At 37.1% G+C, this 26,994-nt stretch overlaps 1 protein-coding gene across 39 annotated transcripts in view; it reads left to right on the top strand.

The window, feature by feature from the left end:
- RIMS2 (regulating synaptic membrane exocytosis 2) overlaps positions 1 to 26,994 on the top strand; it is a 605,437-nt gene that overhangs the window by 504,727 nt on the left and 73,716 nt on the right. For 21 of the 39 annotated variants that reach the window (XM_061439193.1, XM_061439191.1, XM_061439221.1 and 18 more), the window contains one exon: positions 5,292 to 5,533. The exons of the other annotated variants lie outside the window; for them this stretch is intronic. In XM_061439193.1, coding sequence (XP_061295177.1) covers positions 5,292 to 5,533 — 242 coding nt within the window. The remainder of the gene's footprint in view (positions 1 to 5,291; positions 5,534 to 26,994) is intronic. 39 annotated transcript variants of the gene reach the window in all.

Below are 26,994 nucleotides of genomic sequence, written 5' to 3'. Positions count from 1 at the left end.
AGAATACAAGAAAGAGAATTAAGGCTTTCAAGGTTGCATAATGGTTGGGATTTTGGCTCATCTCTGTGGGGTTTTTCCCTACTCTATCATTATTCCTGTTGTCTTCTAACTTTTACATCCTCCCAGCCTTCTCTAGCAGAGAAGGCGATGGCACCCACTCTAGTACTCTTGCCTGGAAAATCCATGGACGGAGGAGTCTGGTGGGCTGCAGATATTTTTTGTGGTGAAATAAGTCCTCTTCTCGGAGAAGGCAATGGCACCCCACTCCAGTACTCTTGCCTGGAAAATCCCATGGATGGAGGAGCCTGGTGGGCTGCAGTCCATGGGGTCGCTAAGAGTCAGACACGACTGAGCGACTTCACTTTCACTTTTCACTTTCATGCATTGGAGAAGGAAATGGCAACCCACTCCAGTGTTCTTGCCTGGAGTATCCCTGGGACGGGGGAGCCTGGTAGGCTGTCGTCTATGGGGTCACACAGAGTCGGACATGACTAACGTGACTTAGCAGCAGCAGCAGCAGCAGTCTTCTCTAGCACCACTTACTAGCCTAAGATGTTATAAATAGTCCCATTCCAGTGTCTTTTCTGCCCCTGCACTGCAGTTCTCATACTCCATTCTGGGAGCTGATAGGCCCTCTCTACTTCATTCATAACAATTCTGAGTCACTCCAGTCTCTAATTCCTTGGGCAGGTTCTCTCCTGATCACCTTCCCACCTCTCAATATGATGAAATATTTTTTCATGACTGTGTATTTTATTTGCAATGTTACTCTTATGTTTGTACTCTCACAAACTCAAGAGTTTATCTTTGTCCTGTGTTTGCTTGTTATCTTAACAGCCGAACTACTTAGTTGTACTCATTTAAACCTGTTAATGAATAGTTTTTATCTATAAACATTTTGTTTAATCAGTAACTGCTATAATCCCTTAAATATGCTAAGTAAGTCTTTGGAGACTATAAGTATTTCATCGCCTTTCATTCAGTTCAGTTCAGTCGCTCAGTCGTGTCCGACTCTTTGCGACCCCATGAATTGCAGCACACCAGGTCTCCCTGTCCATCACCAACTCCCAGAGTTCACTCAGACTCACGTCCATCGAGTCAGTGATGCCATCCAGCCATCTCACCCTCTGTCGTCCCCTTCTCCTCCTGCCCCCAATCCCTCCCAGCATCAGAGTCTTTTCCAATGAGTCAACTCTTCGCATCAGGTGGCCAAAGTACTGAAGTTTCAGCTTTAGCATCATTCCTTCCAAAGAAATCCTTTCTCCTAATTATAGGTGATACGAGATTTGCCCTTTAAAAAATCTTTCAGGATACAACTTTAAACAACTACAGTTAATTGCTTGTACTGACAATTTTTCATATTTCAAGACTACTACATATATAAACTTTTTCATTATTTTCCAATGCCAAAAACCAGAAACATGCATAAAACCATATTCAGAATGTGAAAACACTGTTTCTTTCTGGAATTGAGCATCCTGTATCAGTGCCCAGTATTAGTGTGTAGTAATCTCATGGAATTAGCTTGAAAGCCATGCTGTGCCTTTAGCCTATGGAATGAACTATGCAAATTGAGTTGTTTTAGTCCTGCTTTGCTTTTTTCATTTGTCTGATTGTTTTAATTTTTTTTTCTGGTTACTGATAACTTTTATGTTCATTTTGGAAAAAACAAAATAGAAAAAAAAAACATTTTTAAAAAGCATAATACCAACCAGAGAAAATTAAAACCACTTTACACTGTTCACAGTACATCCTTTAGATTTCTTTCTGTATACACTTGTACTTCTTTTCCCGAGAACATAAACATCTGAAACATATTTTATTTTTCTTTACATTCCCTTTATTCCTTTAGTGCAGGTAGCTAGTGAGTCATCTGTGAATCTAGGTTTCCTGAACTACCCAGTTTAGCAAGATATGTTTATTTCTATTTATATGAATTTCTTTTCTGTTTGTGACTCTGTGTCACTCTGGGATTTGAATTTGCTTGTGTGCCCTAGTGGTAGAGTGAATCCATATTTGGTATGTGTGCCAGCCAAACCTAAACTGCAGATATCTGCTTTCTCACCCTTTCTCCCATATCAAGAACATATTTTATGTTAATAAATATTTATTTACAACAGCATTTTCAAAGGTATATTCTATTTTATTGATGAACATGACTTATTTAAACGTCCTCTACCATTGGACATTTCTGGGGGTTTTGCCTTTGTGTATGTATGTGTTTTACTATTACAATCAATTCTGCAGTAAATAGTATTCTTGCTAAATCTATGATCATTGCTGTTTTCCCTTAGGGTAAATCCTGAAAGTAAAAGTGACAGGTTAAAGGATAGGCATGTTTTTTAAACGCTTTTGATACATTTTGTCATGGTGCCTTTCAGAGATACATCACTGATACTCCCACCAGCAACACTGGTAATTTACCTTGTTACCAGACCCTTACAGATGTTCTCTTTTAAAGTAATAATATAATGATAGGGTCTGTGTTTTCTTAACCACTAAGTATTCCAAATGATCACCCACGTTTACAGATTCTTTACTACGAAATATTCTATAAGAGTCACAAGACTTTTAATATGTTGGTTGATAGCTTGTTTGCTTGCAGTATTGTTTGCGTATAGTTTAAGGTGATGGCCAAGTGAGGAAAGTAGAAGAAAGCAATAGCGATACCCTAGACTCAGTCACCCTCCCTTCAAAACCTGGCACTGAAGAGCAACTACACAAACTCATCCTGATGATCTCTGTTTTAAGGGGATGAGAAGTAGATCCATCTTACAAAACTATTAATAACCCTTCTTGTAGATAATGCATTATCAAAGGTGTTAGATTGAAGAGAAGTACATTTCTTTAAAACCAAATAATCAGTAAAACATTTATCTATAAACTTGTTTATCTTTTCAGTTAGTATTTTATATCCTGATTGGTTTTGGCTAAGTTCTTTATGCCCTAATATCCAACCATGAGAATTAAAATGCGAAAGTCACAAGGTATAATATTTTGAGAGTGTATCTTTAACTTCCTTGGTAAGTAGTAGTAGGTGGTTCTTTTAGAAAAGTATGCTTGGGATAAAAGTTCCTACAAAACAAGAGTACTAGTTATTGTGACTATGGAACATATATTATTTTGAAAGCCTTAATGTTGACTGAACTTTGACTTTTCTAGACTATGCCATGCCTTTTCTGATGATAGCATACCTTAAAATCATGTTGTATTTCTATGTTCATTTGCCCAGAATCCATGAAACAAGATATACTCTGGGAGCAAAGTGTTTCATCATTAAAGGGGACCTTATAGATATTGCAGTTCAACATGTTTAATTGATGCTTAATGGATGATGATGGTGGTAGCAGTGGTGGAGATAATAAGAAGGAGGAAGAGAATAATTTTTGGAGCTCTTATGTGTCTCCTACTCTGCTTAGTGCTTAAGTTTTCTCATTTATTAAATGAGGAAGTTAAGTTCCAGAAAGGGAAACAACTCTCCTAAGATTAGTCAGTAAAGCCAAAATTCAAATCCAGATTTCCTGACTCTCAGTGTAGTCCACCCTGCATATAGCCACCTAACGCTGGCTATATGAAAACCATTTTAGACATTTGACTCTCCGAAGTCTTAAAATTTATAATCATAAAGATTATTTTTTGATGCTTTTAAGTATTTACATATATATGTTGAAGGGCTTTAGCCTTATTTTATGTATTGTCTATATTCCCTAATTGCTGTCATTTCTATTTATTGAATTTTTATTTTAATCTTATTATGTCTATTCTTTAAAATAAGAAGCTACAGTGAAATATTCTCTTATAAATGAGGACCCTGAGGATCAAGTAGAAGCAAGAAACTTTCTGAAGGAAGTCAGTTAAGTAGCAATAAAGCTGGAATTGTAGCGCCCATCTGTTACCTCCAAACTCTTTCTACTTTATTCTATAGTTGCTTATTGAAAAATAGCAAAATCAAACAAACTTGAAAATGATTAGTTTGTGTCACCATAGAAGGGTATACACTGTCTCCTCTCTTGCTATCTCTTGGTCTGTTTGTGCCTCATTTCTTCTTAAAACTAATATGAATGATAAAATAGTACACTCTACTGTCTTTTTAAGAAATTCACACTGAGTCTTTTGCCTCTTAAATACTTGGAGAAAATGAACATAGGTTAATACCTAAACTAACGTGTTAGGTATTCCCTGGCAGTCCAGTGGTTAGGACTCCATGCCAGGGGTGCCCAGGTTTGATTCCTAGTCCTTACTTTTCAGTAAATATTACTCTAGATAGAGGAAAAAAACTGTTTAAAAATTATTGCCTTCTGACCATATTGTAAGCTGCTAAGTCGCTTCAGTCATGTCTGATTCTGTGCAACCCCATAGAGAGCAGCCCACCAGGCTCCACCATCCCTGGGATTCTCCAGGCAAGAACACTGGAGTGGGTTGCCATTTGCTTCTCCAATTCATGAAAGTGAAAAGTGAAAGTGAAGTTGCTCAGTCGTGTCCAACTCTTAGTGACCCCATGGACTGCAGCCCACTAGGCTCCTCCATCCATGGGATTTTCCAGGCAAGAGCACTGGAATGGGGTACTTCTCCATCGCCTTCTCTGGACCATATTGTATAGAAAACTGCTAATGACTTTTCTTTCTTTCAAATGAATACAAGAGGAAAATCTTTCCTTCATTTTTGGAATATAGACATATCAATAAATATGAAAATGTAAAGTGAAATAAATTATTTTTAATTCAAAACTAATGAAAACATCAGTCCTTGTTAGAAAATTTAACAAGGTTTAGAAAAATCTTATTAATAAAATGAGAAAATTAAACAGCTACTCAGCAGCAGATGCTGTCATTTTTGCCATTTTTTTGTAAAATTTCCCCAGTCATCAAATTTCTCTTTGATGGCTGTAGTAAAGCAAATTAGAGAAGAATGGTTTGGAAACTTCTTTTTTGTTGTTGTTTTTTGTTATATGACTGCCTTAAAGCATATTGCACTTGTAAGACAGTTTATTCTCTTAAATGAGCCCACTTATTTTTCACAGATCCTTTTTTCTCCCCACTGTGGCCATGCATACCAGTGTCTTTTTTGAAAGCAGAAATGAAAACATATCTGATTTTGGATACTTATGTTAAGGTTGGCCCTGAATAGTAAAACCCATTCAAGACCATGGTGTTTGAAAAATTTTAAATCCTAAAAACATGTCCCATTAATGTTATAATTGAATTATACTCCAGATATTTCATCTAAAATACCTTTTTCTGTCTTTTCCTTTTTGCTCTTGCCATCACTTTTAATGATCCATGGGCCTACAGTGTCTTTACATCCAAAATGCAAAGCAGACAAATGGGCATCTCAGGGAAGAACATGACCAAGAGCACCAGCATCAGCGGAGACATGTGCTCGCTGGAGAAGAATGATGGCAGCCAGTCGGACACCGCAGTGGGTGCCTTGGGCACCAGCAGCAAGAAGCGACGCTCTAGCATTGGGGCCAAAATGGTAGCTATCGTTGGTCTTTCCCGGAAGAGCCGCAGTGCTTCTCAGCTCAGCCAAACGGGTAGGCATTTTTATGTTACTGTTGACTTCCTAATTGAGTTGTAATTAAAACACATAATCTTTTCTCTTACTCATTCGGCCTCAGTAATGTGTGGATGATGACAAGTACCAGAAGGAAAGGGGCGTTTTAAGCTAGTGGACCTTTCTGAAAATATAACCATGACTTTGTTTTTCAGTGATGAGCGAACCTGCTTGGAAGTGAACCTTGGTTACTGTTCTTGACATGCGCTTCACATCTTTTCTCCTCAAGGAGGAGCTCAGCTGTGGTCCCCCTGATTTGTTTCTGGTCTTTTGCAAAGGTGCTCTGATCTGTGAGATATTTGCTTTTCTTTAGGTTCCTCAAGTTGGAACCCACCAAATTAATTTCCACTCCCAGCAAGTTACCACGATGAAGATGACACCACATATTTTGTGTGAATAATATACTTCTTTTATTGCTGACAACCTAACTTCTTTTTCAGTTTGTAAGCAGCATTTACCAGTTGTATCAATTTCCTCACTGCAGTTTTTACTTTCCCGGTTAACATTTCAAGCAGCAATATTCTCCAGCTGCAGGGGTGGAGGAATTTTCTGCTGATGGGGAAGATATTCAAAGCTTTGCTATTCGAAAATTCAGTCTCTAAATCACATCTGCAAAAATAAATTAGATACCACCCTCCTAACTCAGAAAAGCCACTGTTAGCAATTAAGAATTTATTTGTGAGTCAAAGCAATGTCTTTTTTCAAATGGGTGTTGATAATTAAACATTCAGTCCCTGGTATCTGGGAAATAATAGCATATCTTCTACTTAACACACAAACAAAAGCATGTAATATGGTGTTTCTTTCACAGCAAATAAATTATAGGCAAATGGATTAAATATCATTTATGTCTGAATACTATGGTTCTGGTACAGAGAAGTCAGGACATAAATCTGCAACACAGAAGAATTTAAGGGTACGTTAGTTCCTGGACCCGCCTAATCTTGTTTTTACAAACTATACCAGTGACTCTGGATTTTGAGCCTTATATAATAATATTATATTGAAATAAGATTTTGATGGCTTCCCTATATCCTGATTGTAACTTACTATATTTACTGTGATTATGTTAGAATTATTATTTAATGTTTAATTTTTAATTTATGTTTAATGTTAATTTAGAGTTTAATTTTTTACTTAGTGTTTTAAAATGTTATTTTGTGTTTTAATATAGAATTAGGGATTTAATGTATGGACAGAGAGATCATATCTAAATGACTTTTTTAATTGCTAATATTTATACATACATAATTAACTGTGTTGTGCTAAAATGATAGATGTTGGCCTTTTGAAGTTGAGAGGTTTCTTTCTCTAGCAGTTAGAACTTTATTGCATTTTTCTATTTAAAACTTACATTTGTAAACCTAAAACTGCTCTAAAAATAAAGTCTATTAATTGTTTTAAATGAAGAACCTAAAATAGACTCTAATAAGACTACAAGCTAGAGAATATGTGGTGTTAAACTAAATAATTAATTCTGTTCATTTGAGGGTTTTGGATAAATATTGAACACTTATTGTGTGCCAGGCAAATTGAGAACACAGATGATTCAGAAATCATTTATAACCTGAATTGCTTATACTCTAGTAGAAGATATATACTTAAACAGATTACTTCAAAATCCTGTGTCAGGGACTTCCCTGTGGCCCAGTGGTTAAGACTGTCTTCCCATACTGAATGTGCAGTGTTGATCCCTGGCCAAGGAACTAAGATCCCACATACCTTGAGGCCAGTCAGTCACACAATTTAGTGATGGGTTTGATGTGGGGAGGTGAAGGAGAGAAGATTCTAAGGTGATTCTCATGTTTCTGGCTTGCATCCACGGATGGATGGTTATAGTGCTATTAATGGATATTGGAAGCATAAAAGAAGGAGTAGGTTGGGATAAGAAGGGTGAGTCCTTCAATTTAGGACACTTTGAATCTGAGATATCTATGTAATATCCAAGTAGAAATGTCTAGAACATATTTAAATACATACTTCTAAAGCTCATGTCAGAACCAGAGATATAAATGTGAGAATCATAAAGTTTAGAGGTTGCTTGAAACCATGAACATGGGTGAGATTGCCCAAAAAGAACACTACAGATAAAAGAGCAGTAGATGAAGAAAATACTTTGTGCAAGATTAACTTTTTAGAACTGGACAAAGAAAGAGGAGCCGGTGAAGACCAAGGAGATATTACCATGAAGAAAGAACAAATACTAGAAGAGAGCTGTGTCACAGAAACTAAGAATGTAGATTTGAAGAGAAAATGGTCAGTATTTCTCAATGATCAATTTCATTCTTTGTAGTTTGGGCATTAATATCCCATATATCTTTCCTTGACAGTATTTTATTTAATGATAGAGCTCTGTTGACCATACACTGATTTGGTTTTTATCTTCAGAAACACTGTGATACTGGCAGATTTTAAAAATGTAGTTTTTCCTTGTTATATCCTATAGCCCCTTTTTACATATATAGCATAGCAGAAAATAATGTGTTTCTTTTTGTTATGGTCTTCATTGATATTCAGTGACATTGTAATGGTTAAAATTTTTATCATCTTAAAATGTGTAATTATTCCTATCTGCGCACTGTATAGCTTTGACCTGTATTGACAATAGAATTCAGAGTATCTCTCACTTTAAAGCCCAAGTTTAACTGTAGAATAGCCAACAGAGATAGTTTGGTAATTATTGAACTCCAAACTTTCATTGGGTTTCTAAATTCTGTATTTATGTGTATATGTTTCAAGTAAGATTTTTATGTTGTCTTTTCTTTAAAAATACAGTAATAAGCTCTAACAGTGTTTAAAACTGAAATCTTCAAATTTATTACCTAAACTTTGATCATATGATAGCATTATCTAAAACAATGAATGGATTTGTGATGCTGGATCTTACATTAGATCCTTTGTTTTGATTTTCCTGGCCTCTTCGTGGAAATCTGCATGTACTTAAGTTGTAGAGTTATCACTTAATGAATGATATATCATACATAATGCCTTCAGCTTCTTAAAATGATATTTATCATCATAAAATTAAATATCATTTTACCAGTATGAATTTTCAAGATGAGATAAAGACTGCTTGCTTGACTTCTGAAGAGTAGAAAGCTCAGCAAAATAGTATCTTTCTAAAGAATGTTGAAATTGTTCTGAATTATATCAGTAATCATACATAAATAATAATTGGTGAAGGGGAAACCATTTATAGAGATATGTTGGTTCATACACATAGTAGCTAACTCATATCTCTCTTTTATCCCCGTGCTATTTTGTATCCTTTGACTGCTAAATGGAAACTCGCCATTTTTAAAGCTTAAATATATCTTGCTAAACATCACAACCTTGTAGAAAGTGCATGGAGTGAATAAGGAGACTTGGTTGCTATTGCTTACCCTGGGTTATATAAGATATCAAATATGGCCTCTTAAAAAAACCTACCCAACATATCTGAGTCATAGAATGTTCATCTGACATATGGAATTAACACCTGCTGTCCTAACAGGGTTTTTATAAGATCATACTTTAAATGTATAAGAAAGTGCTTTCAGCACTTAAAAATCACTTTGCAGATGTAAGCTATCAGTAGCAAATTCAGCCTCATATGGGGAATTAGGAATTCTATTTTAGACATGTTGATTTTGAGATGCCCATTAAACATCTAAGTACAGTTATATGTTTAATTAGATATGCAACTGTAGTCTAGTAGGTCAAGCTAAACATGTAATTTGGGAGTAATCAGCAGGTAATATTTAAAGCTGTGGCACTAGATAATATTGCTTAGTGTAATTTAAATCAAGAAGAAAACTATAATAAAAACAGAGCCATGTTATATACCAACATTTAGAAGTCAGGAAGAGAGTCCATTAAAGGAAACTAAAGAGAGAGCAGCCATTAAAGAAAATGAAAAAGAAGAATATGGTATCTTAGAAACCAAAGGAAGGAACTATTTTAAGGAAGATGATCACCTCTGTCAAGTGCTTCTGGTAATTCAGATAAGGTGAAGACTGGGAGTTGACCATTGGATTTCACATGATGGAGGAATTTGGCAAACCTTGACAAACCTTGCAATGGAGGACAAAGCCTGATTTAAGCAGGTTAACAAAAATGAGAGAGGAGGTAGAGACTGTGAGAATAATTTCCAGAATAAAAGTTATAACACATGGACTTCCCTGACCTGCCAGTGGGTTCAGATTCCCCCTCAGTGGGAAGCCCACACACCTCAACAGAGTAGACCCTGTTCTCAGCAATGAGAGGATGCCTGCACACAGCAGCAGAGACCTGGTGCAGCCAAAAATAAAATGAGTGAATAGAATCAATTAAAAATAAACAAATGCGACTGATCCTTTAAAGCAATTTTTAGCACCTAATACTTATGGAGCACTTTCATGTGCTAGGCAGTTTTGGGGGGCACTTTACATGTAAGTCACACAACAATGTTATGAAGAAAGAATTAATTACTATTACCCTCATTTTACAGATGAGGAAACTAATGTAGGCAAAAAGAGTAAGTTCCCCAAGTTTACTCAACTGGTGAGGGTCAAAGTTGGGATTGAAATGCAGGCAGTATATTCATTCTTCATTCTTAATTATTCTGTTATAGTCTAGACTAGCACCGTTCAATAGAACTGTTAGCTTTTTGGCAAGTTCTGCATCTGCTTTATCCAATACAACATGTGGCTCTTGATCACTTTCTATGTGGCTTCTGTGACTAACTAATACATTTTAAATTTGTATAATTTTAATTTAAGTAGGCACATATGACTGATGACTACTGTGTTGGTGCAAATAAAAACAATTTCTAGAATTTTGATTTAAAAAAGAAAATAAAAAAATAGGACTATAGCTTGGAAGAAATAGAGTCAAAGAAGAGTTTTTGCCTTTTTAATAACAGAGGGGATACTTCTGGGGAATACTGAGTAGGTGAGAGGGTTTCAGATCCAGAGCTGAAGCAAAGATCAGCTGTTATCACCTGTGACCACTCAGGGATCTCGACTCTTCACCTTGTAGTAATTTCTAAGCTCATGTAGTACTTTTTATTTCCTCTAATTGTAACATTTAGTAATTGTAATCATTTGTATATTTGTTTATCTCTTGGCTAGACTGTTTTTTTTTTTCTTATTTTGTACCTCCTTCTCAGTGTCTGCTCATATCAAATAAACTGATCTCCAATGAAAGGCCCATATACTTCTTTGGAGTTCATGATGAAGTTCTCTGAAAATGGTGGAACTAATTTTTGTCTTTTAGCCTAAAAGACAGAAAAAGGAATTAAGCACTACCATACTTAATACATGGCTTTACCCTAGTTTTCTCAGTTGGTCTGAGTGTAAGTCAGGTGTCATATGCCTTTTTGGAGGTGTTAGTTCCGTTATCCCTGAGAAAGTGGGCGAGAGGCTTACAGAGATTGCAAGAGGCTTGCAAAGAAACTGAATTGAGTATAATACCAATGCTGCGACTACACGAAAAAGGTAGACCTGAAAATTCTAACCTTATGTCAAGTTTTCATTAGGTGCGGATGAAGCAAATGCAGTGACACTCTAAGATCTGACAAGTCCCTAAAAATTGTAAGTTCTCAGGAAAATTAATAAAATACAGATTTATAGCCACTATTATTAATGATGAACTTTACATTTATACTTTATATGATCTACGGTGTTTCTTTATGAAGTTTCTTTTTCAACTATGACATTATTAAAACTAAGTATGAGAAACCTGAATTCGGAACCAGACCCTCGAATTGCTCTGTTTATTAGCTAACATAATGCCAGCTGCTTTAAAATATAAACTGTGAAAATTTAATACAAAAGAAGTTTATTCATTGAGCAGATACCAGTCCAAATATCAGTTATTCCCAGTGGGCAGTGGCCTGCCCTGTGGTTGTTCAGAGTTGGAGGCTCTTTTCGTCTCGTGGCTCTACCCTCTTGTAGGGCCTTGGAGCCCTGTGTATTCAGCCAGCACGTGGGAAAGTGTTTATGAGCAAGAACTGGAAATAGTGAGCTTACTTCTGCTTGTATTTCATTGGCTGCAACTCAGTCACAAGATATTGGAAAATGGGAGGTTAGGAAATGTAGTCCAGGGAGTGCTCAGGAAAGAGAAGAAACAGTTTTGTAAGCAAACCAGTATTTTTAAAAACTAAAATGAATATTACTTCAAACATTTTTCTTGACAGGATAAAGTATTAATTTGCCATTTGAATAATGACTTACAAATATTTATTGCATTGTAGTATTTTAAAATATTTGTATATTATTTTATGTATTCAAAAAGTAAATGTATTTGTTTTTAATTTTTTTACTGAAATGGATGTAATATTTTAAAGATTTTAAACAACTTGTCTAGTGTGTAATTCCAAAAGGCTTAAAACTTCTGTTCTCAGTTCAGTTCAGTCGCTCAGTCATGTCCAACTCCTTGTGACCCCATGAACCACAGCACACCAGGCCTCCCTGTCCATCACCAACTCCCAGAGTCCACCCAAACCCATATCCATCGAGTCGGTGATGCCATCCAACCATCTCATCCTCTGTCATTCCCTTCTCCTCCTGCCCTCAATCTTTCCCAGCATCAGGGTCTTTTCCAGTGAGTCAGCTCTTCACATCAGGTGGCCAAAGTATTGCAGTTTCAGCTTCAATATCAGTCCTTCCAATGGACACCCACAACTGATCTCCTTTAGGATGGACTGGTTGGATCTCCTTGCAGTCCAAGGGACTCTCAAGAGTCTTCTCCAACACTACAGTTCAAAAGCATTAATTCTTCAGTGCTCAGTCTTCTTTATAGTCCAACTCTCACATCCATACATGACCACTGGAAAAACCATAGACTTGACTAAACGGATCTTTGTTGGCAAAGTAATGTCTCTGCTTTTTAATATGCTGTCTAGGTTGGTCATAACTTTCCTTCCAAGGAGTAAGTGTCTTTTAATTTCATGGCTGCACTCACCATCTGCAGTGATTTTGGAGCCCAGAAAAATTAAGTCAGCCACTGTGTCCACTGTTTCTCCATCTATTTGCCATGAAGTGATGGGACCAGATTCCATGATATTAGTTTTCTGAATGTTGAGCTTTAAGCCAACTTTTTCACTCTCCTCTTTCACTTTCATCAAGAGGCTCTTTAGTTCTTCTTTACTTTCTGCCATAAGGGTGGTGTCATCTGCATATTTGAGGTTACTGATATCTCTCCTGGCAATCTTGATTCCAGCTTGTTCCTCCAGCCCAGCGTTTCTCATGATGTACTCTGTTCTAGTATATAATAATTCTAAGTGAATGTTTGCTAAATTCACAAGTGTATTAAGAGATAACTTTGTAATAATGAAGAATAATGTAGATGTTAAATAGTAGTACTGTCTCCTTATGCCATTAGAAATCCCAAACTAACACTAAAGGATACATAACATGTTAAGCTAACAAAAAATGTGACTTTAACACTAAATTTAGGCATATTTCTCACCACTGAAATTATAATAATGCTTTAGCACTTATAATTCTACGAGCCATTATTAATTAAAAGTCATGTCACTATTTGTCATTTGCTAATAAGCTTAAGTGGTTCAAATGTTACAGATGAGGCAAACAAAGTATTTCTTATAAGTGAAAGCTGTTATTAGCATAAGTTATGTTAAAGTACTTCTGTAGCAAACTAGGATCAACAAGTGGCTGCGGAAGAGCAATTTTATTGTTACTGAAATTAATTTAACATATCTTAAATTTAAACTGAATTTCATATCTTTTTAAAATTTGTTTTTAATTGAAGCATATTTGCTTTACAACATTGTGTTGGTTTCTGCCATACAACATCGTGAATCAGCCACAAGTATATATATGTCCCCTCCCTCTTGAGCCTCCCTCCCACCCCACACCCATCCCATCCTTCTAGGTTGTCAGAGAGCACAGGGTTGAGCTCTCTGTTAGACAGCAGCTTCCCACTAGCTATCTGTTTGACATATGGTAATGTTTATGTTTAAACGCTACTCTCCCAATACGGCCCACCGTCTCCCCTCACTGTGTCCACAACCTGTTCTCTATGTCTGTGTCTCTATCCCTGCCCTGCAGATAGGTTCAGCAGTACCATTTGTTCTACAAAATTTAACTTTCAATTTTTTTGCCTGAGCAATCGCTCAGTCATATCTTACTCTTTGAGACTCCATGGACTGTAGCCTACAAGGCTTCTCTGTCGGTGGGGCTTCTCCAGGCAAGAATTCTGGAGTGGGTTGCTTTGCCTTCCGCCAGGGGATCTTCCAAACCCAGGTATCAAACCCAGGTCTCCCACATTGCAGGTGGGTTCTTTACCATCTGAGCCACCAGGGAAGCCCAAGAATACTGGGAGTGGGTAGCCTGTTCCTTCTCCAGGAGATCTTCCTGACCCAGGAATCGAACCAGGGTCTCCCGCATTGCAGGAGGATTCTTTACCAGCTGAGCTACCAGGGAAGCCCAATGGTGGTAAAATATACATAACATAGAATTTACCATTGACCACTTAACCATTTTTAAATGGCATTAAATTCAGTGACATTAATACCTTCATACTGCTTTGCTACCATTATCACCATCTATCTCCAGAACTCTTTTAATCTTGTAAAACTGAAATAATTCCCTATTTGCTTTTTCCCCCAGCTTCTGACAATCACCATTCTATTTTCTGTCTCTGTGAATTTGATGACTTTAGGTACATAATATAAGTGGAATGGTATAGTGATTGTCCTTTTGTGACTGGCTTATTTCACTTTGCATAATGTCCTTCAAGTTCGCCAATGTTGTAGCATATGTCAGAATTTCCTTCCTTTTTAAGGCTGGATAATATTCCATTGTATTTTTTTTTTTTTTCACAGAAAACTAGTCAATCTAATCACACTGGGACCACAGCCTTGTCTAACTCAATGAAACTAAGCCATGCCCGTGGGGCAACCCAAGATGGGCGGGTCACGGTGGAGAGATCTGATAGAATGTGGTCCACTGGAGAAGGGAATGGCAAACCACTTCAGTATTCTTGCCTTGAGAACCCCATGAACAGTATGAAAAGGCAAAATGATAGGATACTGAAAGAGAAACTCCCCAGGTCAGTAGGTGCCCAATATGCTACTGGAGATCAGTGGAGAAATAACTCCAGAAAGAATGAAGGGATGGAGCCAAAGCAAACACAATACCCAGCTGTGGATGTGACTGGTGATAGAAGCAAGGTCCGATGCTATAAACAGCAATATTGCATAGGAACCTGGAATGTCAGGTCCATGAATCAAGGCAAATTGGAAGTGGTCAAACAGGAGATGGCAAGAGTGAATGTCGACATTCTAGGAATCAGTGAACTGAAATGGACTGGAACGGGTGAATTTAACTCAGATGACCACTATATCTACTACCGTGGGCAGGAATCCCTCAGAAGAAATGGAGTAGTCATCATGGTCAACAAAAGAGTCCGAAATGCAGTACTTGGATGCAATCTGAAAAACGACAGAATGATCTCTGTTCGTTTCCAAGGCAAACCATTCAGTATCACAGTAATCCAAGTCTATGCCCCAACCAGTAACACTGAAGAAGCTGAAGTTGAATGGTTCTATGAAGACCCACAAGACCTTTTAGAACTAACACCCAAAAAAGATGTCCTTTTCATTATAGGGGACTGGAATGCAAAAGTAGGAAGTCAAGAAACACCTGGAGTAACAGGCAAATTTGGCCTTGGAATATGGAATGAATCAGGGCAAAGACTAATAGAGTTTTGCCAAGAAAATGCAGTGGTCATAACAAACACCCTCTTCCAACAACACAAGAGAAGACTCTATACATGGACATCACCAGATGGTCAACACCAAAATCAGATTGATTGTATTCTTTGCAGCCAAAAATGGAGAAGCTCTATACAGTCAGCAAAAACAAAACCAGGAGCTGACTGTGGCTCAGACCATGAACTCCTTATTGCCAAATTCAGACTTAAATTGAAGAAAGTAGGGAAAACCACTAGACCATTCCGGTATGACCTAAATCAAATCCCTTATGATTATACAGTGGAAGTGAGAAATAGATTTAAGGGCCTAGATCTGATAGATAGAGTGCCTGATAAACTATGGAATGAGGTTCGTGACATTGTACAGGAGACAGGGATCAAGACCATCCCCATGGAAAAGAAATGCAAAACAGCAAAATGGCTGTCTGGGGAGGCCTTACAAATAGCTGTGAAAAGAAGAGAAGCAAAAAGCAAAGGAGAAAAGGAAAGATATAAACATCTGAATGCAGAGTTCCAAAGAATAGCAAGAAGAGATAAGAAAGCCTTCTTCAGCAATCAATGCAAAGAAATAGAGGAAAACAACAGGATAGGAAAGACTAGAGATCTCTTCAAGAAAATCAAAGACATCAAAGGAACATTTCATGCAAAGATGGGCTCAATAAAGGACAGAAATGGTATGGACCTAACAGAAGCAGAAGATATTAAGAAGAGATGGCAAGAATACACAGAAGAACTGTACAAAAAAGACCTTCACGACCCAGATAATCACGATGGTGTGGTCACTGATCTAGAGCCAGACATCCTGGAATGTCAAGTCAAGTGGGCCTTAGAAAGCATCACGACGAACAAAGCTAGTGGAGGTGATGGAATTCCAGTTGAACTATTGCAAATCCTGAAAGATGATGCTGTGAAAGTGCTGCACTCAATATGCCAGCAAATTTGGAAAACTCAGCAGTGGCCACAGGACTGGCAAAGGTCAGTTTTCATTCCAATCCCAAAGAAAGGCAATGCCAAAGAATGCTCAAATACTGCACAATTGCACTCATCTCACACGCTAGTAAAGTAATGCTCAAAATTCTCCAAGCCAGGCTTCAGCAATATGTGAACCGTGAACTTCCTGATGTTCAAGCTGGTTTTAGAAAAGGCAGAGGAACCAGAGATCAAATTGCCAACATCCGCTGGATCATGGAAAAAGCAAGAGAGTTCCAGAAAAGCATCTATTTCTGCTTTATTGACTATGCCAAAGCCTTTGACTGTGTGGATCACAATAAACTGTGGGAAATTCTTCAAGAGATGGGAAGACCAGACCACCTGATCTGCCTCTTGAAAAATTTGTATGCAGGTCAGGAAGCAACAGTTAGAACTGGACATGGAACAACAGACTGCTTCCAAATAGGAAAAGGAGTTCGTCAAGGCTGTATATTGTCACCCTGTTTATTTAACCTATATGCAGAGTACATCATGAGAAACGCTGGACTGGAAGAAACACAAGCTGGAATCAAGATTGCCGGGAGAAATATCAATCACCTTAGATATGCAGATTACACCACCCTTTTATGGCAGAAAGTGAAGAGGAACTCAAAAGCCTCTTGATGAAAGTGAAAGAGGAGAGTGAAAAAGTTGGCTTAAAGCTCAACATTCAGAAAACAAAGATCATGGCATCCGGTCCCATCACTTCATGGGAAATAGATGGGAAACAGTGGAAATAGATGGGGAAACAGTGGAAACAGTGTCAGACTTTATTTTTCTGGGCTCCAAAATCACTGCAGATAGTGAGTGCAGCCATGAAATTAAAAGACGCTTACTCCTTGGAAGGAAAATTATGACCAACCTAGATAACATATTCAAAAGCAGAGACATTACTTTGCCAACAAAGATTCGTCTAGTCAAGGCTATGGTTTTTCTTGTGGTCATGTATGGATGTGAGAGTTGGACTGTGAAGAAGGCTGAGTGCCGAAGAATTGATGCTTTTGAATTGTGGTGTTGGAGAAGAGTCTTGAGAGTCCCTTGGACTGCAAAGAGATCCAACCAGTCCATTCTGAAGGAGATCAGCCCTGGGATTTCTTTGGAAGGAATGATGCTAAAGCTGAAACTCCAGTACTTTGGCCACCTGATGCGAAGAGTTGACTCATTGGAAAAGACTCTGATGCTGGGAGGGATTGGGGCAAGAGGAGAAGGGGACGACAGAGGATGAGATGGCTGGATGGCATCACTGACTCGATGGACGTGAGTCTCAGTGAACTCCGGGAGTTGGTGATGGACAGGGAGGCCTGGCGTGCTGCGATTCATGGGGTTGCAGAGAGTCGGACACGACTGAGCGACTGATCTGATCTGATCTGATGCTAAATCTATTTTTAATTTTTTAAGGAGCCATCATATTGTTTTCCATAGCAACTACACCTTTTATATCACCACCATTGATACACAAGGGTTCCATTTTCTCTACATCCTTATTAACACTTGTTATTTTTTGATAATAGCCATTGTAATGGGTGTGAAGTAGTCTCTACTGTAGTTTAGATTTCTGTTTCCCTTATGATTAGTGATATTGAGCATCTTTTCATGAGCTTATTGGCTACTTGTATATCTTCTTTGTAGAAATGTCCATTTGCGTCCTTTGCCCATTTTTTTTTAAATCAAAGAATAATTGACATATAACATTATATTAGTTTCAAGTGCACAACATGAAATTCAGTCTTTTTATATGTTGTGAGATTATCACTACAGTAAGTCTAGTTAACATCTATCACCTTATATAGTTACAGAATTTTTTTCCTGGAGTGAGAATTTTTAAGAGTTAATCTCTTCCAAAACTATGTTAAATAATAGTGGTGAGAGTGGGCACCCTTTTCTTGTTCCTGATTTTAGAGGAAATGCTTTCAGTTTTTCACCATTAAGAATGTTTTCTATGGGTTTGTTCTATATGGCTTTTATTATATTGGTGTATAGTCCTTCTATGCCTACTTTCTGAAGAGTTTTTATCATAAATGGGTGTTGAATTTTGTCAAAAGTTTTCTCTGTATCTCTTGAGATGATCATATGGTTTTTATCTTTCAGTTTGTTAATATGGTGTATCACATCGATTGATTGCATATGTTGAAGAATCCTTGCATCCCTGGGATAAAGCCCATTTGATCATGATATATGATCCTTTTAATTTGTTGTTGGATTCTGTTTGCTAGAATTTTGTTGAGGATTTTTGCATCCGTGTTCATCAGTGATAGTGACATTGGTGTGTAATTTTCTTATTTTGTGGTATCCTTGTCCGCTTTTGACATCAGGGTAATGGTGGCCTCATAGAATGGATTTGGGAGTTTTCCTTCCTTTGCAAGTTACTGAAAGAGTTTGAGCAGGATATATGTTAACTCTTCTCTAAACTTTTGGTAGAATTTGCTTGTGAAGCCATCTGGCCCTGGAATTTTGTTTGTTGGAAGATTTTTGATTACCGTTTCAATTTCCATGTTTGTGATTGGTCTGTTCATGTTTTCTGTTTCTTCCTGGTTCCATTTTGGAAGGTTATACTTTTGTAAGAATTTGTCCATTTCTTCCAGATTGTCCATTTTATTGCCATATAGTTGCTCATAGGAGTCCTTATGATCCTTTGTATTTCTGTGTTGTCTGTTGTAACTTCTTCCTCATTTCTTATTTTATTGATTTGAATCTTCTCCCTTTTTTCTTGATGAGTCTGGTTAACAGTTTGTCAATTTTGTTTATCTTCTCAAAGAATCAGCTTTTAGTTTTATTGATCTTTGCTATTGTCTCCTTCATTCCTTTTTCATTTATTTCTGCTCTGATCACTCATTATTAGAGAAATGCAGATCAAAGCTACAATGATGTATCATTTCATACCAGTCAGAATGGCCATCATCAAAAAGTTCACAAACAATAAATGCTGGAGAGGGTCTGCAGAAAAGGGAACCCTCTTGCACTGTTGGTGGGAATGCAAATTGATACAATTCACTATGGAGAACAGTATGGAAATTCCTTAAAAATCTAGGAATAAAACTACCATATGGCCCACAATCCCACTACTGGGCCTATACCCTAAGGAAACCATAACTGAAAAAGACACATGTACCCTAATGTTCATTGCAGCTAGGACATGGAAGCAACCTAGATGTCCATTGACAGATGAATGGATAAGGAAGGTATGGTACATATCCACAGTGGGATAATTCTCCCCTATAAAAAGGAATGCATTTGAGTCAGTTCTAATGAGGTGGTCTAACCTAGAACCTATTATACAAAGTGAAGTAAGTCAGAAAGAGAAAGACAAATATCATATATTAATGCATATATATGGAATCTAGAAAGATGGTGTTGATGAACCTATCTATAGGGCAGAGACAGAGATGCAGACAGAGAGAACAGGCTTTTGGATACAGTCTGGTGTTGATGAACCTATCTATAGGGCAGCAATAGAGATGCAGACAGAGAGAACAGACTTTTGGTTACAGTCCAAAAGAGAGGTGGGATGATTTAAGAGAGTAGCATAGAAACCTATACATTAACATATATAGCCAGGCAGGGGGAATTTGCTGTATGACACAGGGAACCCAATCTCTAATTGGACTATTTTGTTTTAATGGCAGAAAAATATAAGCCTGTTTTTAGATTCTTAAGTCACTTGTGTATTAATAACATTTTGTATATAACTTATTTAAATTTCTCTGAATCCCATTGGATTGTAAATCCTTGATGGTAGGTACCCATCTCATTCATTTTTATATCTATGGTACCTAAGATAACAGTTGATATCTAGTAACTACTCAGTACATGTTTGAATGAATGAATGAATGAATGATTTAGTACATCTTTGTTATAGATATTAATAAAATAACTTAAAACTATGTTGCTCCAGATGTTAAACTATTGCAGTGAAGTTTTTAAAGCTACAAATAATCATTAAATATATGTGAAATATTTCTTATTTCTCATCTCACATTCTAGTGTTTTGTTATTATTTATGGAAAGAATAGCAGAATTTGTGAAAGATATTAGGGAACTATCCATTTACATCTATAAATGAAAATTATCTTGCATTATCCCTTTCCAAGCATAAATATTATACTCTTAATCAAATTATTAAAAATTTGCTAATGAATTCTATGGTATTTTAATAATTTCCTTAAACCACAGACATTACTGTACATTTATTATGCTACCTACTGTTCCCATTAAGTAAACATTTTTATCACTCTTTGCAAGGAAGGCATCTTAGTGGGCACTGTGAAAGATAAAACTTCACAAAGTGGAGTCCCTATTCTCTCATAGCTTTTTTATTTGTTCTTAAAATCTGTTGAAAAAAAATGAGTTGTAAGCCTGAATAAATATAAAACAAGTTGGAACATGATAAAGACAAGCAAGAGGTACAGAGAATATTCTATAACGGCATGTAGCAGAATGGAGAAAAAGATTTTAAAGTTTTAGATACTGGATCCCATCTCTGCTACTTGGGCATGTCACTTACCCTCTTTAAACCTCTACTTCCTCAGCTGTATAGATAGTGGAATCTATCTTCCTACCTCATGAAGTTGTTATAAGCACTTATGAAAGCACTTAAAATGTTGTCCAACAAGTTCTCAATAAGTGGAGGCTGCAACTGTTAATATTATTAACATTAGTTTAGCTGTTATTATTAATATTATCATGTAATCATTAGTGTAGCCATGGAAAATTACTTTCAACATTGATGCTAAATAACAGTTGATCTAAGCCTTGAATTTTTAATGTTGTTTAAACTCATGAAGATGCTAAAATAAACAGGTACATTTCAGACATGGTCAATATTAGACCCAGAGCTATGAAAATGCAGTTTTTGTATGAGCAGAGCAAATATATGATATAGTGGGAGATTACATGAGCGATATAGATTGGGGCAAGATTACAAAAAACTTAAAGCCAAGCGAAAGAGTTTAAACCATACAGTTGGCAGTAGGGAGCTATTGCAGGGTTTGAAGCACGGTCATGACAATCAGGGGCTTCCCTGGTAGCTCAGCTGGTAAAGAATCTGCCTGCAATGTAGGAGACCCCTGTTCAATTCCTGGGTAGGAAGATCCCCTGGAGAAGGGATAGGCTACCCACTCCAGTATTCTCAGGTTTCCCTGGCAGCTCAGATGGTAAAGAATCCGCCTGCACTGAGGGAGACCTGGGTTCGATCCCTGGGTTGGGAAGATCACATGGAGGAGGGCATGACAACTCTGTATGTTCTTGCCTAGAGAATCCCCATGGACAGAGATGCCTGGTGGGCTACAGTCCATGGGATCACAGAGTCAGACACGACTGAGCAACTAAGCACAGCACAGCATGACAATCAGCTGAAAAGATTTTGTCAGGAAAGACTTGAGATCAAAAAGAAGAGACAGTTTTATTAGTTTAGAGCAGAGATGATGCAGGCCTAATTAGTGGTGTATTAGTTTCTGTTGCTACCTTAAGAAATTACCACAAATGAACATAGCTACCTAAAACAGTGGAAATTTACCATTCTGTCAGAAGGCTAGGTTAGCTGGGCTGGTTTCTTTGCTGTGTGTCTTACAAGACCAAAATCAAGGTATCACCAATATTGGGCTTTCATTTAAAGGCTCAGGAGAAGATTGTTTTTCTAAGTTCATTCAGGTTGTTGGCAGAATTCAGTTCCTTTCCATTGTAAGACTAAGGTTTCCATTTTCTTTGGCACTTGACCCCCTTCCTTGTCGAGACAGCAACATACACTGAATCTTTCCTGTGCCTCTTATCTCTCTGCATACCCATTCAGCTGCATGTGCTGCCAGATGAAGTTCTCTGCTTTTAAAAGCTCATGTAATTAGACTGAGCCTATTTAGATGATCCAGGACATCTCTCTGTTTTAAGCTCCTTAACCTTAATTACATCCTCGGGGTGCCTTTTGCAATATAATGTGACGTGTTTCTAGGTTCCAGAGGACAGTGCATGGACATCTTTAGGGGTGATTTTTCCTATGATGATAGTGGATGGAGACAGATAAGTGGGGAGATTCAAGAAATACTGCAAATATTTTTAAATGATTATTTACATCCTATGTGCTTCCTGAGAGTTGATGCAAAAGGGAAATAAAAGTTAATTTTCACAATTTATAGTATCTGACCAAAGAACACATACCAGTTATTAAAGATGTCAGCCTTTTTCCCAATAGAAAATTAAGAAAAGTCTGTCTATCATTTTAAAAATGTAATTAGCAATAGCGTAGTTTGATCATGTTAATTTTCACAACCTGAGATGTATAATTTATCATCTCATTTCACATACTAGAAAACTGAGACTTACAATTTGCATGGAGAACAGATATAGTCCAAAGCCGGCACTCTTATGTGGCCCCACTGCTAACATAATGTTTTTATAAGTAGTTCTTTTCATATTATTGCTGCTGCTGCTGCTGCTAAATCACCTCAGTCGTGTCCGACTCTGTGCGACCCCATAGACGGCAGCCCACCAGGCTCCCCCGTCCCTGGGATTCTCCAGGCAAGAACACTGGAGTGGGTTGCCATTTCCTTCTCTAATGCATGAAAGTGAAAAGTGAAAGTGAAGTCGCTCAGTTGTGTCCGACTCTTAGCGACCCCATGGATTGCAGCCTACCAGGCTCCTCTGTCCATGGGATTTTCCAGTCAAGAGTAGTGGAGTAAGGTGCCATTGCCTTCTCCGTTTCATTAGGGGGAGGGAAAAGTTCTCTTCACAATAAAGGTTTCTCAAGGAACTACTTTAATTTAATATAGGTTTTATTTAATGTAATTGGACATAATTTGAAGATGTAAATAGCCAAATAATTAGATTGTACATCCTAGTAATCAGTAAAGGCCTAGTAAACAGCTAAACCATAATGAGTCTAATTGTAAGCTGAGCAGCACATATTAAGGAAGAGAAATCTTTTAATTTTATTAAAATTAAGTGCTTTATAGTTTTTGAACACAGAGTATAAACAGTATTAAAATGTAATTTAAAGTAAAGCCCATTTTTAATGAAATTCCCACACACCCTGAATAGATCTGTGGAGCTACAATATGCCTTTCCTTCAGTGGGTCCTGTTCCTATTACCCACCTGGAAGACTTCCAAAGAGACAGTTGCAGGTATTTGTTAGAAATGTAATACAGCCCTAAGCAGTGTAAAATTCTACTAGGCGTAAGGATCATTTGTTTTTGCAACATGTGAAAGAAGGTAGGAGTGCTGACTCACTGTCCCCTTGGACTTTTAAAGCTCTTTGCTGTAACAGACATTATAGAATGAAAAACACGAAGACAGAATCCATATTTCCTCTCGGATGCTGCTCTAAGACAGATCCTTCTAACTTTTTATTGTATGACTTTCTTTAAAACGGACACTCCTATTTCACTGTCTTATAGTATCTTATATTGTTATTTAATAAATATGCATTAAAATTCTTCTCTATGGCAGACAGCAGAGTTTATATGAATAACTGGGATCCTCCTCGCATGGTTTTCATGTTCCAGTGGGAAAGACAAGACTTAACAAAATAATAGTCAAAATTACAAAGTTTTATTGATGGAAAAGTACCATGCAACATGAAAGTGTATCATGGGAGATGCTAACTTAGTCTCGCTCATCTTTACCTCCACCCTGTCTCTCGCACATAGTAGGGCTTCAACAAATGCCTATTGAATGATATGCACTTATGTACAGGGCCCTTCTGCCTTTGTGTATGGTTTATTCAGCCATCTCTGCATCTATAAATATGGTCCACAAATAATCTCCATATGGCAAAGAAGGCGAGGGTGGGATGATTAGAGAGAACAGCACTGAAACATGTATATTACCATATGTGAAATAGAGGACCAGTCCAAGTTTGACGCATGAAACAGGGCACTCAAAGCTGGTGCACTGGGACGACCCAGGGGGATGAGATGGGGAGGGTGGTGGGAGGGTGGGTTTGGGACAGAGAGGCACATATACACCCGTGACTGATTCATGTCAATGTGTGGCAGAAACCACCATGATACTGTGAAGTAATTAGTCTCCAGTGAAAATAAATTAATTAATTTTTAAAATTGAAAGCCAAATGACCAAAGCCAAATTGAAAAGTGATATGATTTCAACTGTATAAGATCCGAATTTGTATCTGTGTATATTCTGAGGGACAGAGGCAGTAGATCCCAGTTTAACCTAGATATATGCTTGGACTTAAAACAGTGGATAAATGGATCCAGTATAAATCTCTTATGCATTAAAGTTTGGTACTGACATAAGAATGTAAATTCTGTATTTTTTAGTCCAAAGAGTGATTTGTTTGGGGTTTGAGTTTTTATTTTGTTCTAATATGTGAGAAACTCGTTGCTTTTTACTTCAAGCTTCTTGATGGCTTACAAAATGAGATTGGGACAATAACTAATAATGGAGTCTGAGATGAGGGAGGAAATATACTGATGAGGAAATTGATAGTGAGGCAGCAAGAAAGTAAGAAAAAGTAGAGATATGTGGAGACACGGAAATAATCGCAGAAAACCATAGAAAACCTGCAGTGGATGTGCTCATCACTGAGTCGTTCTACTTCAGCACTTTTCATCCAAACGCTCCTTTCCAAGGGAAAGGTGGGAGCGAACGGTAGAACAGCACCACAAGCCTCCCCGGCCTTCCTCCTTCCTCTGCCAGTGGTCATTTCTCCTGAAACTAGAGCTATCTGTGTCAAAGGGAAGATGTGTGACCAGAGGTTTCTGACTTGCTGTCAACCAGGCTGACTTCTTCACTTAACTGGTCAGTTGTAAAATTATCTTATAGGAAATGACAATTTGCTAGTTTCACTTCAATATGCTGAAATAGATTCCCTAAAAAAAATACAAACAGTATGTAAGAATCTGTGTTCATTTGAAAATTCCTCCCCCCAAAATAAGAACAGTGAAATCCTTTTGCACAGATGAAAATATCTGCGTTTTAGAAACAAAATGATAGATGTTCTGAACAGTGAGAGAGATGGCATACCGTATAACTAAGTAGCTATAACTCTTGTTTAAAAGTCCATTTCTTATTTCCAACTGAAATGGAAAGCTGAGGTTTATTTCCTTCATCAAGGAATTATAATATTTCTTCCAAATCATACAGTACAGTGTACAATTTTAAACCTACTTAGGGCTCTCTCTTTGAATCATGTTCTGGAATTTAAACCCATTTACAATCAAATCTTTTTTGTTTTATTCTATATTTTATAGTGATGAAGACCAAGTGCTTCACATTTTCTATATTAGATATGATTTAACCTTCTTATTCTCAGTTATAAACTCTTTTAACTTCAGTAAAATTTCTTCGCTGACTCTGAGTAATGGACTATTTGTCTTTTTAATCCTTTCAAGCATATTTAGTATGCTTGAATAATATACCTGGAGGTGTATTTATTCTGCATTTATCTTAATGACTAGAAACAAGCTGGAAAAAGTTATACAGATGTTGTATAAAAATACTGCTTTTTTTGGTTTTATTATGGAATATTTGTGTGACTCTAAAATCTATCATGACTATTCACTTTGAGTAAGAGAATTGTCGGAGTTCATTTAATTTTAATCTGCTGTATCTTTTTGGTCTTTTATGATTGCTAATCCTTTCTTTATCTGTTCTTGGTATAATTTGATTTTTGTTCTTATCAGAGTCCCCATTAAATTTCATTCCGTTTCCAGTGAGACATTTTAGTATCCTAAGGTCAGTTAAAATTCCATTGCATTTATCTATTGCCTAAAATTTTAAATAGACTATTAAACTAGTGCTAAACTTTGACTTTTTAAAAGTGTTACATGTTTAAAATATTCAGTCAATATAATTAACTGTGTTTCTGATAAAATAAGAGTGTTGTGCAGGTATTATGAACAACTAAATATTACAGAAAGTATAAAAATTATATAAATCACAGCTATATCCTCAAAAAGCTTTAGATCTATTAGGGAAGATATGTTATATAACATTTCAGTAGCAAAAAATACTGTAAGATTTCAGAAAGATCACTTCTGACTGGAGTGAAATTTTGGATGACTTCTTGAAAGATTTATAATTTGAGCCAGAATTTAAAGATGAATGAAATGATATAGGAGTGCATATCAAGCCTAGAAACATTTAGTAGTATAAGTTCAGGAAAACAGAGTATGCATCAGAGAAACATCAGTGATCTAATTTGACACAAGCATTGGTTTTTAAACTTTTTTTCTAAGCAGTTGGAGCCCTTTAATATTTGCAAGAGTCAGGCAATGTAATCCATAAGGGTGTTCAGAGATGAATATGACATGCTCAAGGAACTAAGCTATGATCAGGGTGCCTGAAGCATAGAGTAAAAGAGATAGAGTTGAGATGTGAGGATGGAGAGTTGAGCAGAGGACAGATCATGGAATATCTTAAAAGTCATTTTCAGGAAATTGAATTTTATCCTAAACCTATTGACAGTTTTGCTAAAGGGAGACTAGAGGTGGGGAGAAGCTGCTGGAGAACTTTACAGTGACTTTTCAGGGCAGGTAATGGCCTGGACCACCAGGGAGTAATGGGGAGGGAGGATGTGAATGGATGTGACTAGAGCTCCAATACTTTGGCCACATGATACAAAGAGCAGACTCATTGAAAAGACTTTGATGCTGGAAAAGATTGAGGACAGGAGGAGAAGGGGGAGACAGAGGATGAGATGGTTGGATGGCATCACTAACTCAATGGCCATGAGTTTAGTTAACTCGAGGAGATAGTGAAGGACAGGGAAGCCTGAGGTGTTGCATTTCATAGAGTTGCAAAGAGATGGACATGACTTTAGT

Source organism: Bos javanicus, chromosome 14 (genome assembly GCF_032452875.1).
Source record: "Bos javanicus breed banteng chromosome 14, ARS-OSU_banteng_1.0, whole genome shotgun sequence".
Classification (NCBI taxonomy): domain Eukaryota; kingdom Metazoa; phylum Chordata; class Mammalia; order Artiodactyla; family Bovidae; genus Bos; species Bos javanicus.
This window is presented reverse-complemented; position numbering and strand designations above follow the sequence as displayed.